Genomic DNA, 21,153 nt, shown 5'->3' with positions numbered 1-21,153 from the left:
TATTCCATGTCCAACTAGTACAAATAGCGATTCGCTGTTCAGCCAAGTTGGGGTGACTCAAAGACTCAACTCAACCTACTGGAAGGCCAAATTCTACCGTAGAGAACGCTTTAATAATAATTGGGCCATGAGAGACCTTCTTAAGTTACAAAAGAAGGATCCTGCTGATAGAGCTGTATAAATTAAAAATATTATGAATGCTAATAGATATTTTAAATAGATAGTACATGTATAATATAAAATGCAACTCAAAGTAACAATTGAGTAGACACAGTAAATCTCTCCCAGTCCATGCCGAGTCAAGCCCAATACCAAGTTTCAAGTTGAGTTACTTGGCCTAATTTCGAGTCAATCAAAGGATTATGGGCCGTTTAATGTGGTAATATCAAGCAGTTGGTTTTCTTTTATCATGCAATCGTAGAAGTGGGTGTGCAACTTTTGATTATATATGTGACTGATCCAATGGGCCCCAATATGGCCCATACCTCAGCTAGATCCTACCAATCCAAAATGGGGCCCACCATATAACAGGACCCAGTTGAATTACGGTCATATAATGGATCGAAGATTTGGGCATCTCCCATCTACAATGGGGCCCGCCATATAAACGGCTGGTAAAAGTCATTAGCATGGATCAGCTTCTGCACGGCTTGGATGTCCTACACACATGAAATGTTGTTTGGGAAGATGGGTTGTATGTAAAAGTTAACATGCAGTGCTTGTATGTTTATCAGTCTGGATTGTGAACACGGTGCCACACGAATTTCAAGGAATGCTAAGTGAAAATCACGCTATTGGATGATCTGATCCATCCGTTTTTTGGCCTTCTTTTTAATTATATCAATCCATTTTCCAAGCATTGGTTGGATGGATCCATGATCGTCTGATAGAAGTGATTCTTTGAAATCATAAGCAATCCATGATCGACCCCTAGAAATAGATGGCTCAAATTGCCGATTGAATTTATTTTTCCATTAATGATGGCCATCTATATTATTATCTATCCATCAGATGGTTAGAATCGTCCAATCAGTGTGATTTTTGAATTGTAGCTCATCAAACTTGTGCTGGAGATAACGGACAGCTCAGATTGATCATTTGGGCAGTCCAAGTGTCCTGATATAACTAGGAGCTCTATAACTTGGAGTGCTTTGATAGCTATGGATCATTTCTCTTTTATAAAAAGATCAAACATTTTAGTTAACCACATCTACATCTAAAACCACACATGAGGAGTTGGCTTTCTGTGGCTCAGGATCGCCAGCATATGTAGGCTCATTAGGGCCCATATTTAGATGGTCCAATGATTTCAACCATCCATATTCTAGATGCTATGCCACATGGGCTACCACAGTTTGAAACTATGCTAAATGAATGATTCCCATCAATACCATGAGATGATGAATTTAGAAGATTGGAAGGAAAATTTTAAATTGTCTCAAGTTCAACTCCAAAAATCAAATGCCAAGGTCATCACTGAGCTTGATTAGTGGACCATAGGTTATTTACAGTAGTACTAAGAGTATGAAAGGTTAAAATAATTGGACCATCTCACTATGTGGGCCCCAATGAAGCCACACATGCTGGTGATCCTGTACTAATCTTAGACTAATTAATATAAATCAAATTTCTCTACGTCACCATGTTCAGGAGTTTCAACACCTGTTTGAGGGTTCGAGTGTGTGGTGGTGTGTGTGCGTGTGTGAAAAAAAAAAAACCATGTTCAGATGAATTTAGAATGTTGGAAAGAAAATTTTCAATTGGCTTGCATTCAACTACAAAAATCAAAGGCCAAGATGATCACTACTGAAGCGTAATTATTGGCCAACAGCTTATTTATGTAGTACCACGAACATGGACAGTTAAAATCATTGGACCATCTTAGCAATTCACAACAAATCTCACATTAGTCAAAAGCAAATGGGTCTTAAAAACACATTTGCATATGACTTTAGAACATTGGAAAGAAAACTTTCAATTGGCTCCGATTCAACTCCAAAAAATAAAATAAATCAATGTGATCATCACCCAAGCGTGATTATTGGACCCCTAGCTTATTTACAGTGGAACCTAGAAAATGAACTCACATTTAACTATAAAAATCAAAGGCGAAGATGATCACTGAAATGTGATTATTAGACCACAGATTATTTATTGCAGTACCAAGAAAATCAACGTTTAAAATTGTCAGACAATCTCAGTATGTGGGCCGTACAAACCAAATTGCTCTTACGACGAGCTAACGACGCTACATTTCTTCCTAATCTCTCCCGAACTGCCGGTGAGGACTCCAATTGCTCCCATTCTCTTCATAGATTGTGAGAACTCGGTGAAGAAATCAGTCATGTTGGTCAGCTCATCAACGGTCTTTGCCGCACCTTTGTTCGTCAAGAGCGCAGCATCGGATTGAAAGAGACCTTGATTTTGCTTCAAGATCACATAGTAATTGCTATCGAAAGAGAGGGAGCTCTGAGGGTCCATTTCTACAGTGGTTGTGGTGTCTGATAGGCTCTGGCATTTGGTTCTCAAGAAAGCTGAATAGGTTGAGTTGAGAGAAGGGTCTGCATCCCCTTTCCCTGTGAAGTTGTAGAGCCTGTTGCTGAAGTCATTGCAGTGGGCCACTCCAATTGTATGTGCACCTGGGCCCACCAAAATCCACGTTCCATATTCGTTCTTGGGTTAATGCATTAATATCTGAAAAACTTACATAACCGAAACGTGTTTATAGCTGTGAAGATTGTTAATGGGGCCACCCTTGCGATCAGAGCCGTTCATCCAGCACACCTCAATATGGATGGATGGTCCACAGTGAAAAACAATGCACCACTTGCACAAATTGTACAATCTTAACCGTCCAACTTAATTAATTTTTCGGTCTTTGAATGTAAACCATTAGCCTGTTTCTATTTTATCATTTGGTTTTCAGGCCATGTGGGGCTCGCTGACCCCTCTGATCATATGGGATTTGAGGAGCAAAGACCATAACTTGAAACCAGTTCGGATTTGGCCTCACCAACCTTGTGAGGGGTGGGACCCACTTATGGCCACCATCAGATCAAGATTAATGAACGGTCCTTAAGGAGAGCTACCAAATTGCAGGACCCAGACTGGGATGAGTTCTGTCCAAGACAGATCCATAAAGTAAAACCTAAGCCTGACCAGGGTCTGGATCCTTGAGTGGCTGAAACAAACAGCCTCGAGCCTGGTCCATGAACACTATGCACGGTCTAACCCTGTGCCCAAGCCCGGCCAGTTACATTTCTCAAAGATCAGGGCTGCTCATTAGGTGGGGCCCATCATGTATGAAATAGTACGAAAATGCACTTGGGCCGGATTAACAAAAGGGCTTAAATTTTGTTTGGGTCAATCCCTCGGGTCTAATATTTCAACCCATACCCGGCCCATTGACAGACCTTCCCTTAAGTGTACTCGCAACAAAAATTCCGGGTGACTGATAGCAACAAACGGTTCAGATGCTCTTGTTCCATGTACCTGATAGGACCACGAGATCATGGACGTTGAGGCCTTTGTTGGCGAAGTTTCGCTTGAGGGTGGTGAAGTTAGAGGTAGGGGCAGGTATTTTGGCAAGGGCCTCCCACGCAACTGACACGTTTCCATCTCTTCTACCAGTCAGCACTTCCCACATGGATCTGTTGAACTGCAAGATTGGCACGTGAGAACCGCACATGTGCTCAAGGGGGAGCAGATGTCATTTCATCACCACACGTGTGTTGGTGATGTAGAGCGGGTCGCAGACAGTTTCATGGCCAAGATGGATCGAAAAAGGCCTGGTCGACGACAGAAGTGATCTGGACTGTCGGACGTTAGATCGGGCGTATCTCGCAATCCGGAATGAGTTACCTGACGTAAAATATATGATTTTGGAGTAGAACGAGCTACTTTAGCCAACCAACCCTGCTACGCCAGGTTGCGCAGCCTGGAATTGCGAAAAACCCCTGTATCAACGGTCGTTTCCCTGCTTTAATTTCGTTTTTATTATAAATAGTAAGTTTTAGTTTAATTATAGCTCTTCATCCGTCGGGCTTTAGGAGTTGAGTCCAATATGAAAAGAGCTTAGAATAATTAGGGAAATGGTTTGGTGAAGTTAAATAGGACACTTACTATTTTTGGCCGAAAACCTTGCGCACTAGTAGACATCACGACCGTCTATAAATAGTAAGTTTCCTATTTATAGTAACTTTCCTATTTATAGTAAGTCGCGGATTCTAGGAGTTTTAGTTGTAGTTTGATTCTGATTTCTTTCCCATTGCTTGGTACCCCTATTTAAAGGATTGTGAACTCATTTTTAATGATCAATTAATCAATTTTGAATTTTTTAGAATTTATTTCTATTTTTCTGCTTTCTTTCCTCGTGGAATTGAGAAGTCTCTGTGAGGAGTCCAGAGAAGCTCCTTGTATTCGGAGTAGTTATCCTCATCACGTTCATCCCTGCGTCAGTTGGGCACCATTGAATGGTCCATATGGTGAATTCCACCACGGGTCAGCCACAATTCAAAAAGATGTTGGGGCAATCCGGACCATCTGATTGGTGACCATCCAATGGACGTTTGAAAATAGTGCCACGTTTAAGTTACATTAATTAGATTGTTGGGATTGTTTCAGTAATGGTGGAATATGGAGAAGGTTCTCCAATTACTGGTGGGTCCCACCCTCCACTAGTGTCTACTCTTGTTTGCATAGATCAGTAACTAGTGTACAAATTGCTTCTCCAGCAAGTGGTGGGCCCCACCCATCACCGCTATCTAATCGTGACTGTACATCAGCAACTAGGTACACAAACCGACTATCTAGCGAGTGGTGGGCCCCACCCATCACAACCATCCAATCGTGATCGTACCATAGTTACTAGTGTCCAAAGAGTGCACACCTAAACATCCATTGCACAAGCGTCTACCCCCATCTAACCACGATAAGATGGCAGACGCAATCAGTGTGGTAGGTGGACCCAACACCTCCAAAAAAATTGGTGAGTGCACCCATCGCCACCGTCCAATGGTGATCAGATAACATTACGATCAAAACTCACTTGAAATGAAACGGCATCCCTAGTACTCAAAGCCACGATATCTGCGCATGAAACGACTCCAGGGCATGTCTGCTCCAACTGGGCCTTTATTTCATCAATCACATCGAAACCCGCCAATGAAAGGTTAGGAGTTGCGTCCTTCTCAGCTGTGTTATTCGCCGTGGAATTCAGTAACACCGACGCATCACATCCCTACAAAACAGATGGCCCGTTTAACTGCTAGTAAAAGTAGCTAATACACGTGCATGCATTTATGAATACCTGCATGGATTGGAGAACGTAGAGAGGAGTGCACACGGGTCGGTTCGGTCGGTTCTGGGTTGAAACCGGGGCCGAACCGTTCCCAACGGTTCTAAAATATTCGGAACCGGACTGTTAAAACCGGTTCGTTTCCGGATCGGTTCCACTGCTCCAGGCTTTTTATAATCCAGTCAAATTGCATGTTTTATTTTATAATCTAGCCCATGTCCATTCATATTGTGATCCATTTGATGAATGGTTTAGATATTGTACAAGGTATGCAAAAATACCTTTATTGAAATAATCAAATAATGCATTGTAAACTATAAATCATGAGTCAAATATGAAAACAATCCAAGGGTTCTAAGTTTGATTCTAGGTTCGGTTCCACGGTTCAGTTTTACGGTTCGGATCCACGGTTTGGTTATACGGACCAGTTCATGGTTCAATTCGATTCTACGTACCCTTAGACCGAGAATCGAACCAATGTAATCGGTTCTTTGAATTTTGAAACCAGAACCGGAACCCGTGCGCTCTAGAATTGGATCAAACCAGACCATTTGATCAGTTCCGGTCCGGTTCCACGGTTCTACCGGTTCGATGTGCGCCCCTAGAGACTGATATGATCACCAACATGTGCCAATACATCATGTGTATTGCGTATGTGCCGTTCGTTGAGTTGGACCCCTTCTGTATGTGCCATGGTCCAGAAATCAGCCTAGGGTGGTCATCACATGGGTCACGTGCGTATATAAATGGCACAAGCACGGCAGGCCCATGTGATGAACGACACAGATTGCATGGAAACACGCCCAGCAGCCAATGTATGAAAACACTACTAACATCGCATAAACAGAACAAAAACAAATTGAAATGGTCACATGATGTGGGTCATCACGTGGATCACATGTGTATTCGTAAGGTCCACCGTTGCTGACGTGTCAATCAAAGGTGGGAAATGGCACAGCACCAGAGGGCCCACGTGATGAACGACGCAGATTGGATGGAATGTGTGCGTGTAGGTAAAAAACATGAAAACACTAGTTAGCAAGAACTAAATAAAATTGCCACCCTCAAACTCACTTAAACGGATCGGCTACTCACCCTGCCACTAGCCAATGGCTAGTGGTCGGTGCTGTGTGCCCCACCATGATGTGTGTGTTTCATCCATGCCGTCCACCCCTTCATTCTTCCAGATCATTTTATGGTATGAGCCCAAAAATGAGGTTGATCCAAATCTCAAGTGGACCGCACAGTGTTGATTGAACGCCGACCATTAAAAACTTCTTATGGGCCACAAAAGTTTTGTATCAAACTGATATATATTTTTTCCCTTCATCCAAGTCTGTATGACCTAATCAACAGGTTAGATGTCAAATAATCATTATAGTGGGCCCTAGGAGGTTTTTAATAGTGGACATTCAATCAAAATTGTTTTCCCATTGTGTGGTCTATATGAGATTTAGATCTACCTCATTTTAGGGATCAAGGCCTAAAATTATCTTTCAAAATGGATGGACGGCGTGGATAAAACACATACATCATGTTGGGTCCACATAGCACCGACCACTAGCCACCTGGCTGGTGGCAGTGTCGCTAGCCAAACCGCGTCTGTCATTCCATATCACAACCGTCCAAATTCCAATCCAACGGCTGTTACACGCGCAGGATCCAGCTGGACATTGGACGGCAGTGATTCAACCGACGTGGCCCACCGGAACCCAACTAGATCACACCTCTAAAAAATAATTATTTTCATTACCCTAACAAAGCAATCATGGAAATGCATCCTCAAGAGCTTTGCCGGCAATCCCGAGTTGGCGGAGACGCGCTGCTGTGTGATGTTCCTCACAATATCCTCAGCAAGAGGACAGCTTTTCTTGTAGAATTGCTTCCGCAGATCGCCTGCATTACAAACAGCAAGGGCTCCCAAACAGACCACAAAGAGAAGGAAGCTGGCCTTCATTTTCCCACAGAAACAAGGGTTTTGGAATTTCGGAGTGTCCAAACGCCAATGCCAAAGAGCTGCAGCAGTTAAACCCCTTTTATAAACCTTCAAATGATGTATTTTTCCTTCTTCCCCACAAAACCTAGTGCAGATGCTTGCAAAAAGACAGGTAAGCAACTCAAAATAATAATAATAAAAAGCATCAGTCGAACACTTCACGTGTCATACACGTATGTAGGCAGTAGAAAGGTATTTATGTGTGCGTGTGTACAGAGAGCATGGTTTTATGAGTCGTCCGAGTCGGGTGCAACTCGAACGATTTGACTTAAGACTCGATGGGACCCAATTCGACTCAACACTGCGAGTCACCCCAGTTTGGGCAATTCGACGACTTGACTCAGGACCCAACGAGTCTGTGCGAGACGCCGAGTCTTTTTGCTGAGAGAGAGAGAAAGAGAGAGGATCTAATGATGTCCAACTATGCCATGTACATGACTGTGTCTGGCCCACTCTGATGGGTGTTCCTCATCCAAACCATGGATTAGATGTGGCCCTTGATGAAAATGGACGTCCCCAAATATTATCCCAATCCAAAAGTCAGGTGGACCACACCTCAGTGTACGATCCATGATCACGGCTAATACTGCTAAGATGACGCAGTGTTTCTCACCTGAGTTTTAGAATGGCCTGAATTGGAATATCATTTTAGCATATGTGATTGGAGGACTCACTTTAGCTTGGAAGCCTTAGTTTAATTAGAATACTAGTTTACTTGGACGAATAAGTTTTTAAATGGAAATTTTGAAATGGTCCCGTTCACTCTCTCTAGGACTTGGCCATTCATTCCTTATCTCCATCAAGCTTCTTTACGTATATCCCGTGGGCCCACCTTGTGCAATCTCATGACCATCTCAGCATCGAGGGTGTAGCATTGGCTTTGGAATCGAGCTTTTCAAGGAGATTCTCAAGTTCAGAAATCTGATCATCATTTCCCCCATCTCTGACCTCTTCCAAACCCATATATAAGTTCAAAGTCTAGTTCGTTGACATAGACTTCAAATTTGTGCGGCTCATCGAACAAGTCTAATATCTTATTGCTTGAATTTTGAACAAGTTTTCGAAGATTTTCTTCTTCTTCTTTTTTCTTTTCTTTTTTTTTTTTTTTTTCTTTTTTCATCTTTCTTAAAATTTTCAAGTGTTTTTGACTTTTATGTGTTTATGTTGTTTTTGGATTTTGTGAGTTTTTTCAGGTTTTTGAGAGTTTTCAAATGTTTTTTTATTTTTCCGTGTTTTCTATTGTTTTTGTTTTTTTATGGATTTTCCAATTTTTTTGGTTTTTGAATTTGCTGGACACTTGAGCAAGATGGCGTCTCGAACCAAGGGCTGCCCTAGCCCAATTCGGGGTGCCAATTAATGTCTATTTATAGGGACATTTTTTATGCCAATAGTATTGAACATTTGGCTGGTCAATTCAACTGTTATGGAGATTGCAAACCAATCGGTGCCTTGTGCTCCCTCCTCTTTGGATGCAGGGCTTGAGAAGGCGGTGGGTGGATCTGACCGATCATGCCCAACCATCATGATGAAGCAGGGGCTTGGTTCTGACTCAGTATCAAATTGAGCAGAATTTTCTTCATTTCTAAGGTTATAGTACTCCTTGAGTTATTATAGTTCTAGCATGACTATGATGGAGGTCCAATTGAGGTGGGGCAATTCATGCCCCTTGCCCACATGTTCTTCGGGCAACTTTGTGAGGGCAAGACTACAATTGTAGTTTGATGGGATGGGATTCGGATCTCCGTCCTGGTGGATCAATCCGATGCTGGTGAATTTGACTAGTGAGAGGGGGATAGGGAGATCCATCTCCTGGCCTTTCCACCTCCTCTTAGGTTTTGGCTCCTCTAGCTCGTCTTCCGAGAGAGACTCATATCCTAATAATTTCCTGCCTATCTTTTCTGGCACCTCAATTTCCTTAATGGCATCTTGCTGTTCGAGTTAATAGTTCAGGATTTGCTGCTCGACGAGAGTAAAGACATAATCTAATTTGAGGGGATGGGCAGCTAGTACATGGTCCACCGCCTCAAATTGGAAACTCTGGAATGGGCTATCCTTGTCTGGACCCAAGGTACCAATGATTGGGATGTTGGGCTCTCTCGAGAGATAGTGCATCGTTAAGGATCTTGATGAACATTTTAAGACGTGCAGAGAGGTTCCCAAACTGAGATTTGGGTCGGAATATTTTTGAGCTAGGTCGCTACATCATGTGGTTTCGCCCTTGGATGTCAATCCTACCAAGGATACCAAGGGATCACCTCTAAGCATATCTATCTGAAACAACGCTCATTTGGGTTCATGTTTCCCACTTCGGAGCACTCTGGACAGCATCATGGGACTGATTTATTATCGAAGGCTGGCACCACCCTTCCCTAAAGAATTAGAGGAGGTTATGATGGTGGAGGTGATGGTTAATAGGAGAAGGGGACCAAATGATTCGGAAGGGGTCTCGGGCTTCCCCCCAGGAGAACAAGAGGCTACGTAAACAAATTTTTCGGGATACGGACCGTCTGGGCCAATTTGGCCAATTCATGTGGCATGTAAAAGGGAGAGGAATACCCTCCTTACAAGGTGACTGGTGGATGGTTGGCAATAGGTGATGGATCTAAGGTTCTCCCCATGAGAACAACTGGCTAACGAGTCCAAAACTGACAACTGGATTGGTTGATAGGGCGTGGCCTTTTAGAACCAATGGTTTGTCCCATGATTGATGTGCATTGTAGATTGGATGGTGGGCTAGTTCAGGGGCTTTTCCTTGGAGGATCAGCGGAGGAGGGAGTGGTGTCCCTTGTAAGACGAGAGGGGGAAACTCTTGGTTGTAACTCAAGGTTGAGTTTACCTGAAAGACATAGGGTGGATAATTTCCCTGGATGGCATTGATGGTGGGGATTCTTGATGTGTTGGGACCTGCCTGATGCTAAGACTAGGGATTCTGGAGTATGTTGTTGTTGTTAGCAGCAGCGGTGTTAGGATTATTGATCATGATTTTCTTTTGATTAATCAGATTCTAGACCGCTTGCTTAAAAAAGAAACATCATTCTATGGTTTGACCCTTTCTTGATGGAATGAACAATATTCATTTTTATTATAGTTTGAAGGCATTGGATTTTGTGAATTCCTAGGTGGAGAGGAGCTAAAAGTTGCCTCTAAATTAAGGTGGTCAAAATGTCAGTGTACGATTGGGCCAATGCAGTGAACGTCCTAGGTGCCTGTGTCGCCCCTGCCTATATATCTATTTTGATTTGGATATCTTGGATTCCATCTAGGTTGTTGTTGTTGTTGTCCCCATTGTTGACGCAGGGATGAACGTGATGAGGATAACTACCCCGAATCCACGGAGCTTCTCTGGACTCCTCACAGAGACTTCTTGAATCCACGAGGAAAAGAAAGCAGAAAATAGAAATAAATTCTAATAAATTTGAAATTGATTAATTGATGAATAAAAACGAGTTCACAACCCTTTAAATAGGGCTACCAAGCAATGGGAAAGAAATTAGAAGCAAACTACAACTCAAACTCTTAGAATCCGCGACTTACTATAAATAGTAAACTTACTATTTATAGACGGTCGTGATGTCTACTAGTGCGCAAGGTTTTCGGCCAAAAATAGTAAGTGTCCTATTTGGCTTCACCAAACCGTTCTCCTAATTATTCTAAGCTCTTTTCACGTTGGGCGCAACTCCTAAAGCCCGACAGATGAAGAGTTATAATCAAACTAAAACTTACTATTTATAGTAAAAACGAAATTAAAACGGGGAAACGACCATCGATCCAGGGGTTTTTCGCAATTCCGGGCTGCGCAACCCGGCGTAGCGGGGTTGGTTGGCTTCAGTAGCTCGTTCTACCCCAAAATCATATATTTTACGTCAGATAACTCATTCCGGATTGCAAGATACGCCCGATTTAAGGTTCGATGGTCTGGATCACTTCTGTCGTCGACCGGGCCTTTTCTGATCCATCTTGGCCATGTAATTGTCTGCGACCCGCTCTACATCAGTCTCCTCCACTTCAAAAGAACTCGTCCTCGAGTTCTTGTCATGCTCTGGTTCATGATACTCGGTCAGGTCCGCGACATTGAAAGTCTATGAGATTGCCATGTCATTTGGAAGATCAACAATATAAGCGTTATCATTAATCTTTCGGATGATTGGGACGGGTCCGATCTTCTTATTTTTCAACTTGTTGTACGTCCCGGTCGGAAATCTCTCTTTGCGCAGATGGACCATAACGCGGTCGCCCACCTCGAACACTTTTTGTCGCCGATGCTTGTCCGCTTGTTCCTTGTACTTCTCGTTCGAGGCATGTAGCTTGGTCTGCACTTCTGAATGGATGCCCATGATCTTGTCCGCCATATGTTCTGCTGCAATGCTCGTGCCTGGGTGCTTGGGCAGAGGGACCAAGTCAAGTGTGTGGCGAGGCACTCGTCCGTATATAATCTGGAATGGTGATCTCCCTGTTGAGCGGTTCACCATGTTGTTGAATGCAAACTCTGCTTGAGACAAGGCCAAGTCCCACTGCTTCGGTTTTTCTCCTGAAATACAGCGAAGGAGGTTTCCCAACGTGCGATTCACAACTTCGGTCTGCCCATCAGTCTGTGGGTGGTAAGCACTGCTGAATTGAAGTCGTGTATCGAATCGATTCCATAAAGTCCGCCAAAAATGGCTAATGAACTTCGTATCACGATCGGAAGTAATGGTCTTGGGGACCCCGTGTAGCCGTACGACCTCCCTAAAAAATAAATTCGCCACGTGTGTTGCATCGAGGGTCTTCTTGCATGGGATAAAGTGCGCCATCTTAGAGAAACGATCTACCACCACGAACACCGAATCCATGCCACGTTGTGTTCGTGGGAGACCAAGCACGAAGTCCATTGATAAATCCTCCCAAGGACCGTCAGGAACAGGTAACGGGGTGTAGAGGCCCGTATTCTGAGACTGCCCCTTGGAGGTCTGACAAACATGACAACGTTGTACGGCTTTTCCCACATCACGTACTAACTGCGGCCAGTAATACCGCTCTTCCACAAGATCTCGCGTCTTGTCTCGCCCCAGGTGTCCACCAAGGCCACCTCCATGTAGCTCCTGAATAATCTGCTCCCTCAGAGAACTTTGGGGGATGCACAATCGATTCCCTTTGAAGAGAAAATCGTCCTGTATATGAAGGTCACTGGGGTGACCTTCTTGACACTTCATCCAAGAATCTTTGAAGTCCTCATCCTCGGCATACAGCTCCTTGAGACAGTCGAAACCGACTACCTCGTTGCTCATTGTAACTAGTAGTGATGCACGACGGCTAAGTGCATCAGCCACCTTGTTCTGCTGCCCTGACTTGTGCTTCAGAACGAACGTGAATTCCTGTAAAAACGCAACCCATCTAGCATGCACACGATTCACGTTAGTCTGACTATTAATAAACTTTAATGCTTGATGGTCAGTGTACAAAACAAACTCTCTTTGAATCAGATAATGCCGCCAATGTCGCAGCGCCTGAACAACTGCGTACAACTCAAGCTCATAAGTCGACCACTTCTTTCGGGCTTCGCTGAGCTTCTCGCTGTAGAAGGCTACCGGCCTGCCTTCCTGTGATAATACTCTTCCAATTCCGACGTATGAAGCGTCACACTCAACCTCAAACAATTTGTCGAAATTAGGAAGCACCAAGACCGGTGTTGTAGACAAACGATGCTTGATCTCATGAAAGCTCTTATCAGCTTTATCGGTCCACTGAAACGGGCCTTTTTTCATGCAATCTGTTATAAGCGCGACTATGGTGCTAAAATCTCGCACAAATCGACGATAGAAAAATGCCAACCCATGAAAACTCCTCACCTCATGAATGTTTGTCGGGATCGGCCATTCCCTAATAGCTCGCACCTTTTCATCGTCCACACGAATGCCTGTGGATGTTACAACAAATCCTAAAAACAACAGGCTGTCAGTTAAAAAACTACACTTCTTCAAGTTGAGGTACAACTTGTTAATTTGTAGGACCTGTAGCACCTGCCTGAGATGTTTCCTGTGCTCCGCCTCATCCTGGCTATATATCAATATGTCATCAAAATATACTACCACAAATCGGCCAGTGAATGGTTTTAGAACTTGATTCATTAAACGCATAAAAGTACTTGGTGCGTTCGATAGGCCGAAGGGCATGACCAGCCACTCATACAACCCTTCCTTGGTCTTGAATGCCGTTTTCCACTCATCACCGGGTCGAATACGAATCTGATGGTACCCGCTCCTTAGATCTAGTTTAGAGAACACCTTGGCCCCTTCTAACATATCGAGCATGTCGTCCAACCGTGGTATTGGAAACCGATATTTGATGGTAATTTTGTTGATTGCTCGGCTGTCGACACACATGCGCCAGCTTCCATCTCTCTTTGGCGTTAATAATGCTGGTACGGCACATGGGCTCATGCTCTCTCTCAAGAGACCCTTACGGATCAATTCCTCCACTTGCCCCTGAAGTATCTCACACTCCTTCGGACTCATCCGATAATGAGGGCGATTGGGCAAGCTAGCCCCAGGGACGAGGTCTATGTGATGTTGGATGTCCCTCATGGGGGGCAATCCATCAGGTAAATCCTCAGGCCAGACTTCTTTGAATTCGTTTAGCAACAGTCTTAAACTTGGAGGGATGTTTGAGGGTTCCTCTTCCTCGCCCTTTACTACTACGGCGTATACCTCGCCAATTTCCTTGGATTCCTCCATGAAATCCCGAATGGTCAAGAGGGAACTCCCCTCCACTTTAGAGGCTTCAGGGTGGTTCTCTGGTGCCATAGGGGCAAGGATTATTTTTCGACTATCCTTGACGAATACGTAGACATTATCTCGTCCCCGATGGGTCGCATCACGGTCCGACTGCCAAGGTCGACCGAGTAACATATGACAAGCTTCCATATCGACCACGTCACAAAGTATTTGATCCTTATAATTTTTGCCAATTGAAAACGAGATAGTGCATTGTTCAGTTACCTTGGTCTCATTCACCTTTTTTATCCAGCCAATAGAGTATGGGGAAGGATGCTTCATCGTTGGTAGCCGCAACTTGTCCACCATTACTCTCGAGACGATATTTTCGCTACTACCACTGTCTATGATCACATCACAGACCTTTCCGTTGACGGTGCACCGAGTACGAAATATATTGTGTCGCTGTGGATGTAATTCCTTTCGTGGGGCATACAGTAATCGCCTCACAACTAGAAACTCACCACGATCTTCGCCCGTCACTTCATCGCCACCTGCTGTTTCTTCAGTAGTTTGTTCATGTTCATCAAAGCGATGGTCTTCTTCTGCGGCCTCATCTTCAGTGCCCCCTTCGTTTATAGTCAAGTGCGCTGCGGGACGTTGAGGACAAGTGTTTGATAAGTGGCCTGGTTGGCCACAGCGGTAACAATTATTCGACCTTGGCCGAGTATAAGGATTTGGAATCCTACTCGGACCTGCTGTTGTGGGTGCTGCACGTTGAGGTCTGGATGAGCCGCTCCCCGTATCACGATTTGCGGTTGTAGGAAGTTGAGGTACTGGATCTTTTCCTCGTGGCAGCACTGGATCCTGCGTGGGACCCGTCATGGGGGGTCGATTTGAAGGATATGGACGAGCAGGAGCTCTTGCAAGTTGTGTTTCTGCCCTACCCGCCAATTGAACTGCTTCATCCACGGTCCCAACTGGGTACATCTGAACTCGATCCTGAATTATCGGTCGCAACCCACCTATAAATCGTGCCACCTTCTGTGACTCAGATTCTGACAGATCGTTTCGTGTAGCCAACCGTTGAAATTCTTCAGTGTAATCTGTGACAGTTCGATTTCCTTGTCTGCAATTTTGATATTGCTGGAATAATATCTGCTCATAATCACTGGGGAGAAATCGAGATCGAAGAAGACGTCTCGTCCTCGAGTTCTTGTCATGCTCTGGTTCATGATACTCGGTCAGGTCCGCGACATTGAAAGTCTGTGAGATTGCCATGTCATCTGGAAGATCAACAATATAAGCGTTATCATTAATCTTTCGGATGATTGGGACGGGTCCGATCTTCTTATTTTTCAACTTGTTGTACGTCCCGGTCGGAAATCTCTCTTTGCGCAGATGGACCATAACGCGGTCGCCCACCTCGAACACTTTTTGTCGCCGATGCTTGTCCGCTTGTTCCTTGTACTTCTCGTTCGAGGCATGTAGCTTGGTCTGCACTTCTGAATGGATGCCCATGATCTTGTCCGCCATATGTTCTGCTGCAATGCACGTGCCTGGGTGCTTGGGCAGAGGGACCAAGTCAAGTGTGTGGCGAGGCACTCGTCCGTATATAATCTGGAATGGTGATCTCCCTGTTGAGCGGTTCACCATGTTGTTGAATGCAAACTTTGCTTGAGACAAGGCCAAGTCCCACTGCTTCGGTTTTTCTCCTGAAATACAGCGAAGGAGGTTTCCCAACGTGCGATTCACAACTTCGGTCTGCCCATCAGTCTGTGGGTGGTAAGCACTGCTGAATTGAAGTCGTGTATCGAATCGATTCCATAAAGTCCGCCAAAAATGGCTAATGAACTTCGTATCACGATCGGAAGTAATGGTCTTGGGGACCCCGTGTAGCCGTACGACCTCCCTAAAAAATAAATTCGCCACGTGTGTTGCATCGAGGGTCTTCTTGCATGGGATAAAGTGCGTCATCTTAAAGAAACAATCTACCACCACGAACATCGAATCCATACCGCGTTGTGTTCATGGGAGACCAAGCACGAAGTCCATTAATAAATCCTCCCAAGGACCGTCAGGCACCGATAACGAGGTGTAGAGGCCCGTATTCTGATATTTCCCCTTAGAGGTCTGACAAACATGACAACGTTGTATGGTTTTTCCCACAGCACGCTCTAATTGGGGCCAATGATACCGCTCTTCCACAAAAGCTCGCGTCTTGTCTCGCCCAAGGTGTCCACCAAGGCAACCTCCATGTAGCTCCTGAATAATCTGCTCCCTAAGAGAACTTTGGGGGGTGCACATTCGATTCCCTTTGAAGAGAAAATTGTCATATATATGAACGTCACTAGGGTGACCTTCTTGACACTTCATCCAAGAATCTTTGAAGTCCTCATCATCGGCATACATCTCCTTGAGACAGTCGAAGCCGACCACCTCGTTGCTCATCGTAACAAGTAGTGATGCACGACGGCTAAGTGCATCAGCCACCTTGTTCTGCTGCCCTGACTTGTGCTTCAGAACGAACGTAAATTCCTGTAAAAATGCAACCCATCTAGCATGCACACGATTCACGTTAGTCTGACTATTAATAAACTTTAATGCTTGATGGTCAGTGTACAAAACAAACTCTCTTTAAATCAGATAATGCCGCCAATGTCGCAGCGCCTGAACAACTGTGTACAACTCAAGCTCATAAGTCGACCACTTCTTTCGGGCTTCGCTGAGCTTCTCGCTGTAGAAGGCTACCGGCCTGCCTTCCTGTGATAATACTCCTCCAATTCCGACGTATGAAGCGTCACACTCAACCTCAAACAATTTGTCGAAATTAGGAAGCACCAAGACCGGTGTTGTAGACAAACGATGCTTGATCTCATGAAAGCTCTTATCAGCTTTATCGGTCCACTGAAACGGGCCTTTTTTCATGCAATCTGTTATAGGCGCGACTATGGTGCTAAAATCTCGCACAAATCGACGATAGAAAGTCGCCAACTCATGAAAACTCCTCACCTCATGAATGTTTGTCGGGATCGGCCATTCCCTAATGGCTCGCACCTTTTCATCATCCACATGGATGCCTGTGGACTTTACAACAAATCCTAAAAATAAAAAGTTGTCCGTTAAAAAACTACACTTCTTCAAGTTGAGGTACAACTTATTAATTTGTAGGACCGACCTAAGATATTTTCCTGTGCTCCGCCTCATCCTGACTATATATCAATATGTCATCAAAATATACTACCACAAATCGGCCAGTGAGTGGTTTTAGAACTTGATTCATTAAACGCATAAAAGTACTTGGTGCGTTCGATAGGCCGAAGGGCATGACCAGCCACTCATACAACCCTTCTTTGGTCTTGAATGCCGTTTTCCACTCATCACCGGGTCGAATACGAATCTGATGGTACCCGCTCCTTAGATCTAGTTTAGAGAACACCTTGGCCCCTTCTAACATATCGAGCATGTCGTCCAACCGTGGTATTGGAAACCGATATTTGATGGTAATTTTGTTGATTGCTCGGCTGTCGACACACATGCGCCAGCTTCCATCTCTCTTTGGCGTTAATAATGCTGGTACGGCACATGGGCTCATGCTCTCTCTCAAGAGACCCTTACGGATCAATTCCTCCACTTGCCCCTGAAGTATCTCACACTCCTTCGGACTCATCCGATAATGAGGGCGATTGGGCAGGCTAGCCCCAGGGACGAGGTCTATGTGATGTTGGATGTCCCTCATGGGGGGCAATCCATCAGGTAAATCCTCAGGCCAGACTTCTTTGAATTCGTTTAGCAACAGTCTTAAACTTGGAGGGATGTTTGAGGGTTCCTCTTCCTCGCCCTTTACTACTACGGCGTATACCTCGCCAGTTTCCTTGGATTCCTCCATGAAATCCCGAATGGTCAAGAGGGAACTCCCCTCCACTTTAGAGGCTTCAGGGTGGTTCTCTGGTGCCATAGGGGCAAGGATTATTTTTCGACTATCCTTGACGAATACGTAGACATTATCTCGTCCCCGATGGGTCGCATCACGGTCCGACTGCCAGGGTCGACCGAGTAACATATGACAAGCTTCCATATCGACCACGTCACAAAGTATTTGATCCTTATAATTTTTGCCAATTGAAAACGAGATAGTGCATTGTTCAGTTACCTTGGTCTCATTCACCTTTTTTATCCAGCCAATAGAGTATGGGGAAGGATGCTTCATCGTTGGTAGCCGCAACTTGTCCACCATTACTCTCGAGACGATATTTTCGCTACTACCACTGTCTATGATCACATCACAGACCTTTCCGTTGACGGTGCACCGAGTACGAAATATATTGTGTCGCTGTGGATGTAATTCCTTTCGTGGGGCATACAGTAATCGCCTCACAACTAGAAATTCACCACGATCTTCGCCCGTCACTTCATCGCCACCTGCTGTTTCTTCAGTAGTTTGTTCATGTTCATCAAAGCGATGGTCTTCTTCTGCGGCCTCATCTTCAGTGCCCCCTTCGTTTATAGTCAAGTGCGCTGCGGGACGTTGAGGACAAGTGTTTGATAAGTGGCCTGGTTGGCCACAGCGGTAACAATTGTTCGACCTTGGCCGAGTATAAGGATTTGGAATCCTACTCGGACCTGCTGTTGTGGGTGCTGCACGTTGAGGTCTGGATGAGCCGCTCCCCGTATCACGGTTTACGATTGTAGGAAGTTGAGGTATTGGATCTTTTCCTCGTGGCAGCACTGTATCTTGCGTGGGACCTGTCATGGGGGGTCGATTTGAAGGATATGGAAGAGCAGGAGCTCTTGCAAGTTGTGTTTCGGCCCACCTGCCAATTGAATCGCTTCATCCACGGTCCCAACCGGGTACATCTGAACTCGGTCTTGAATTGTCGGCCGCAACCCACCTATAAATCGTGCCACCTTCTCTGACTCAGATTCTGCAGATCGTTTCGTGTAGCCAACCGTTGAAATTCTTCGGTGTATGTGATGATTCGATTTCCTTGTCTGCAATTTTGATATTTTTTGGAATAATATCTGCTCATAATCACCGGGAGAAATCGAGATCGAAGAAGACGTCTCATCCGTGGCCATGATGAGATGGGCGCCTTGTTCGCGGGCTCGTGAGAGTTGTAATTGTTCCCACCATGCGGAAGCACCGGATTTTAATTTAAACGCTACTAATTTTACCCTTTTATGATCCGCACATCCATGTAATCAAAATATCTCTCTACTTGCTAGCCAATCGAGAAAATCTTCTATACGTAATAAACCATTAAAACTAGGAAGTTCGGCCTTACCTCGATAGTCTCTTTCAAGGACGATCTAGATGATCACCTCCATGGATTGGTCGTCGAGCAAAACCCTCATTAAGGTCCTCGTCGCTAGAACTTGAATCATCTGGTGTAGCCCTACGGTTTGCCACTGGATATGTAAAAAAAGAAGATGGTTAATTTGTGATTCTGGTGAGCCACATCAAAGGAAATATGATGCAAGGATGAACGTGATGAGGATAACTACCCCGAATCCACGGAGCTTCTCTGGACTCCTCACAGAGACTTCTCGAATCCACGAGGAAAAGAAAGCAGAAAATAGAAATAAATTCTAATAAATTCGAAATTGATTAATTGATGAATAAAAACGAGTTCACAACCCTTTAAATAGGGCTACCAAGCAATGGGAAAGAAATTAGAAGCAAACTACAACTCAAACTCTTAGAATCCGCGACTTACTATAAATAGTAAACTTACTATTTATAGACGGTCGTGATGTCTACTAGTGTGCAAGGTTTTCGGCCAAAAATAGTAAGTGTCCTATTTGGCTTCACCAAACCGTTCTCCTAATTATTCTAAGCTCTTTTCACGTTGGGCGCAACTCCTAAAGCCCGACAGATGAAGAGTTATAATCAAACTAAAACTTACTATTTATAGTAAAAACGAAATTAAAACGGGGAAACGACCATCGATCCAGGGGTTTTTCGCAATTCCGGGCTGCGTAACCAAGCGTAGCGGGGTTGGTTGGCTTCAGTAGCTCGTTCTACCCCAAAATCATATATTTTACGTCAGATAACTCATTCCGGATTGCAAGATACGCCCGATTTAAGGTTCGATGGTCTGGATCACTTTTGTCGTCGACCGGGCCTTTTCTGATCCATCTTGGCCATGTAATTGTCTGCGACCCGCTCTACATCAATTGTCCCTGTTGAGGGGAGATTGGTGCCCCCTGCACCGAAGTGACGAAATTATTGGTTTCCATTGTGGGAGGAGCAGTTGTATCATTGTTGTTGGTTTCGTACAAACATATCTTTTCTTCGGCGTTTGCTTTTATGCAGGAGGTTATTGGTGGGGCCTTGGTGCAATCGTGCCGACTCTTATTCCAACTTCCAACTATTCCCCTGCACAAATCATCTAAGCGAAGTTAGGGTATGGGTACGAAATCAGATATCCTGATATATTTGGATTAGCCTAGTGGACAATCATAGAAATTTTCTTCTCGTCATCAATGTATATTTTTATCCTTAAAGCAATGGCTCTCCATTGCCTAACATAGGTGGATAATGTCTAGTCGTTTCTTTTCCGAAGGGCGGCCAAATCTGTCATTTAAGGTATCATATTCAGATTGTATGCATAGTGGTCAATGAATGCTTAGGATAAATCTTCCCAAGTCCTGATCTTATGATAATCGAGCGATGTGTACCATTCGAGTGCATTTCCTCTCAAGGACTTTTAAAATAGCCCATCATCCCTGGCCATGGCATCAAGCTCACCACAAAAGGCTTTTAGGTGGGAGGTAGGGCATCTCGTGTCACGCCCCAAACCCGAAAATCGGATTCACAAGAATCCCAATCGCCGAATCCGGTGCTGACAGCCTCCATAGTACCCCATTCTCGGTTCCTAGCATCCATATGCCAGATTCCAATCCTAGGATCCTACAAGAAGGATTTTTTTGTACATTTAACTCGTAATAAGCATAACCACAAGATTACCCAATTCACAAAGGCAACATCATCATCACATATCCCCTAATACAATCATTTGAGTACAATGCTGAAAGGAAAATACATGAATCGAAAATCAAGCTCCAGAAGACCGTTGCACGCTCCAAGCTCAACACTGCTGCAACCTAATATCACCTGCATGCATCTATCGTGCATAAGCTTATAGAAAGCTTAGTGGGTGGTGAAAGTG

The 21,153-nt window shown here is 44.5% G+C and overlaps 1 protein-coding gene across 2 annotated transcripts in view; it reads right to left on the bottom strand.

Moving 5' to 3' along the window:
* Positions 1–2,016: 2,016 nt before the first annotated feature.
* LOC131231390 (peroxidase 3-like) overlaps positions 2,017–21,153 on the bottom strand; it is a 45,820-nt gene continuing 26,683 nt past the window's right edge. Inside the window, exons 2-5 of one of the 2 annotated variants that reach the window (XM_058227553.1) lie at positions 7,050–7,312; positions 5,048–5,239; positions 3,493–3,658; positions 2,017–2,639 (exon numbers count right to left, since the gene is read on the bottom strand). In XM_058227553.1, coding sequence (XP_058083536.1) covers positions 2,230–2,639; positions 3,493–3,658; positions 5,048–5,239; positions 7,050–7,312 — 1,031 coding nt within the window. In that variant the 3' untranslated portion in view covers positions 2,017–2,229. The remainder of the gene's footprint in view (positions 2,640–3,492; positions 3,659–5,047; positions 5,240–7,049; positions 7,313–21,153) is intronic. The other variant, XM_058227554.1, reaches the window with a different exon arrangement.

The sequence above is a fragment of the Magnolia sinica genome, chromosome 17 (genome assembly GCF_029962835.1).
Source record: "Magnolia sinica isolate HGM2019 chromosome 17, MsV1, whole genome shotgun sequence".
NCBI lineage: Eukaryota > Viridiplantae > Streptophyta > Magnoliopsida > Magnoliales > Magnoliaceae > Magnolia > Magnolia sinica.
The sequence above is the reverse complement of the archived record's forward strand: the minus strand, read 5'-3'. Positions and strand labels throughout refer to the sequence as shown.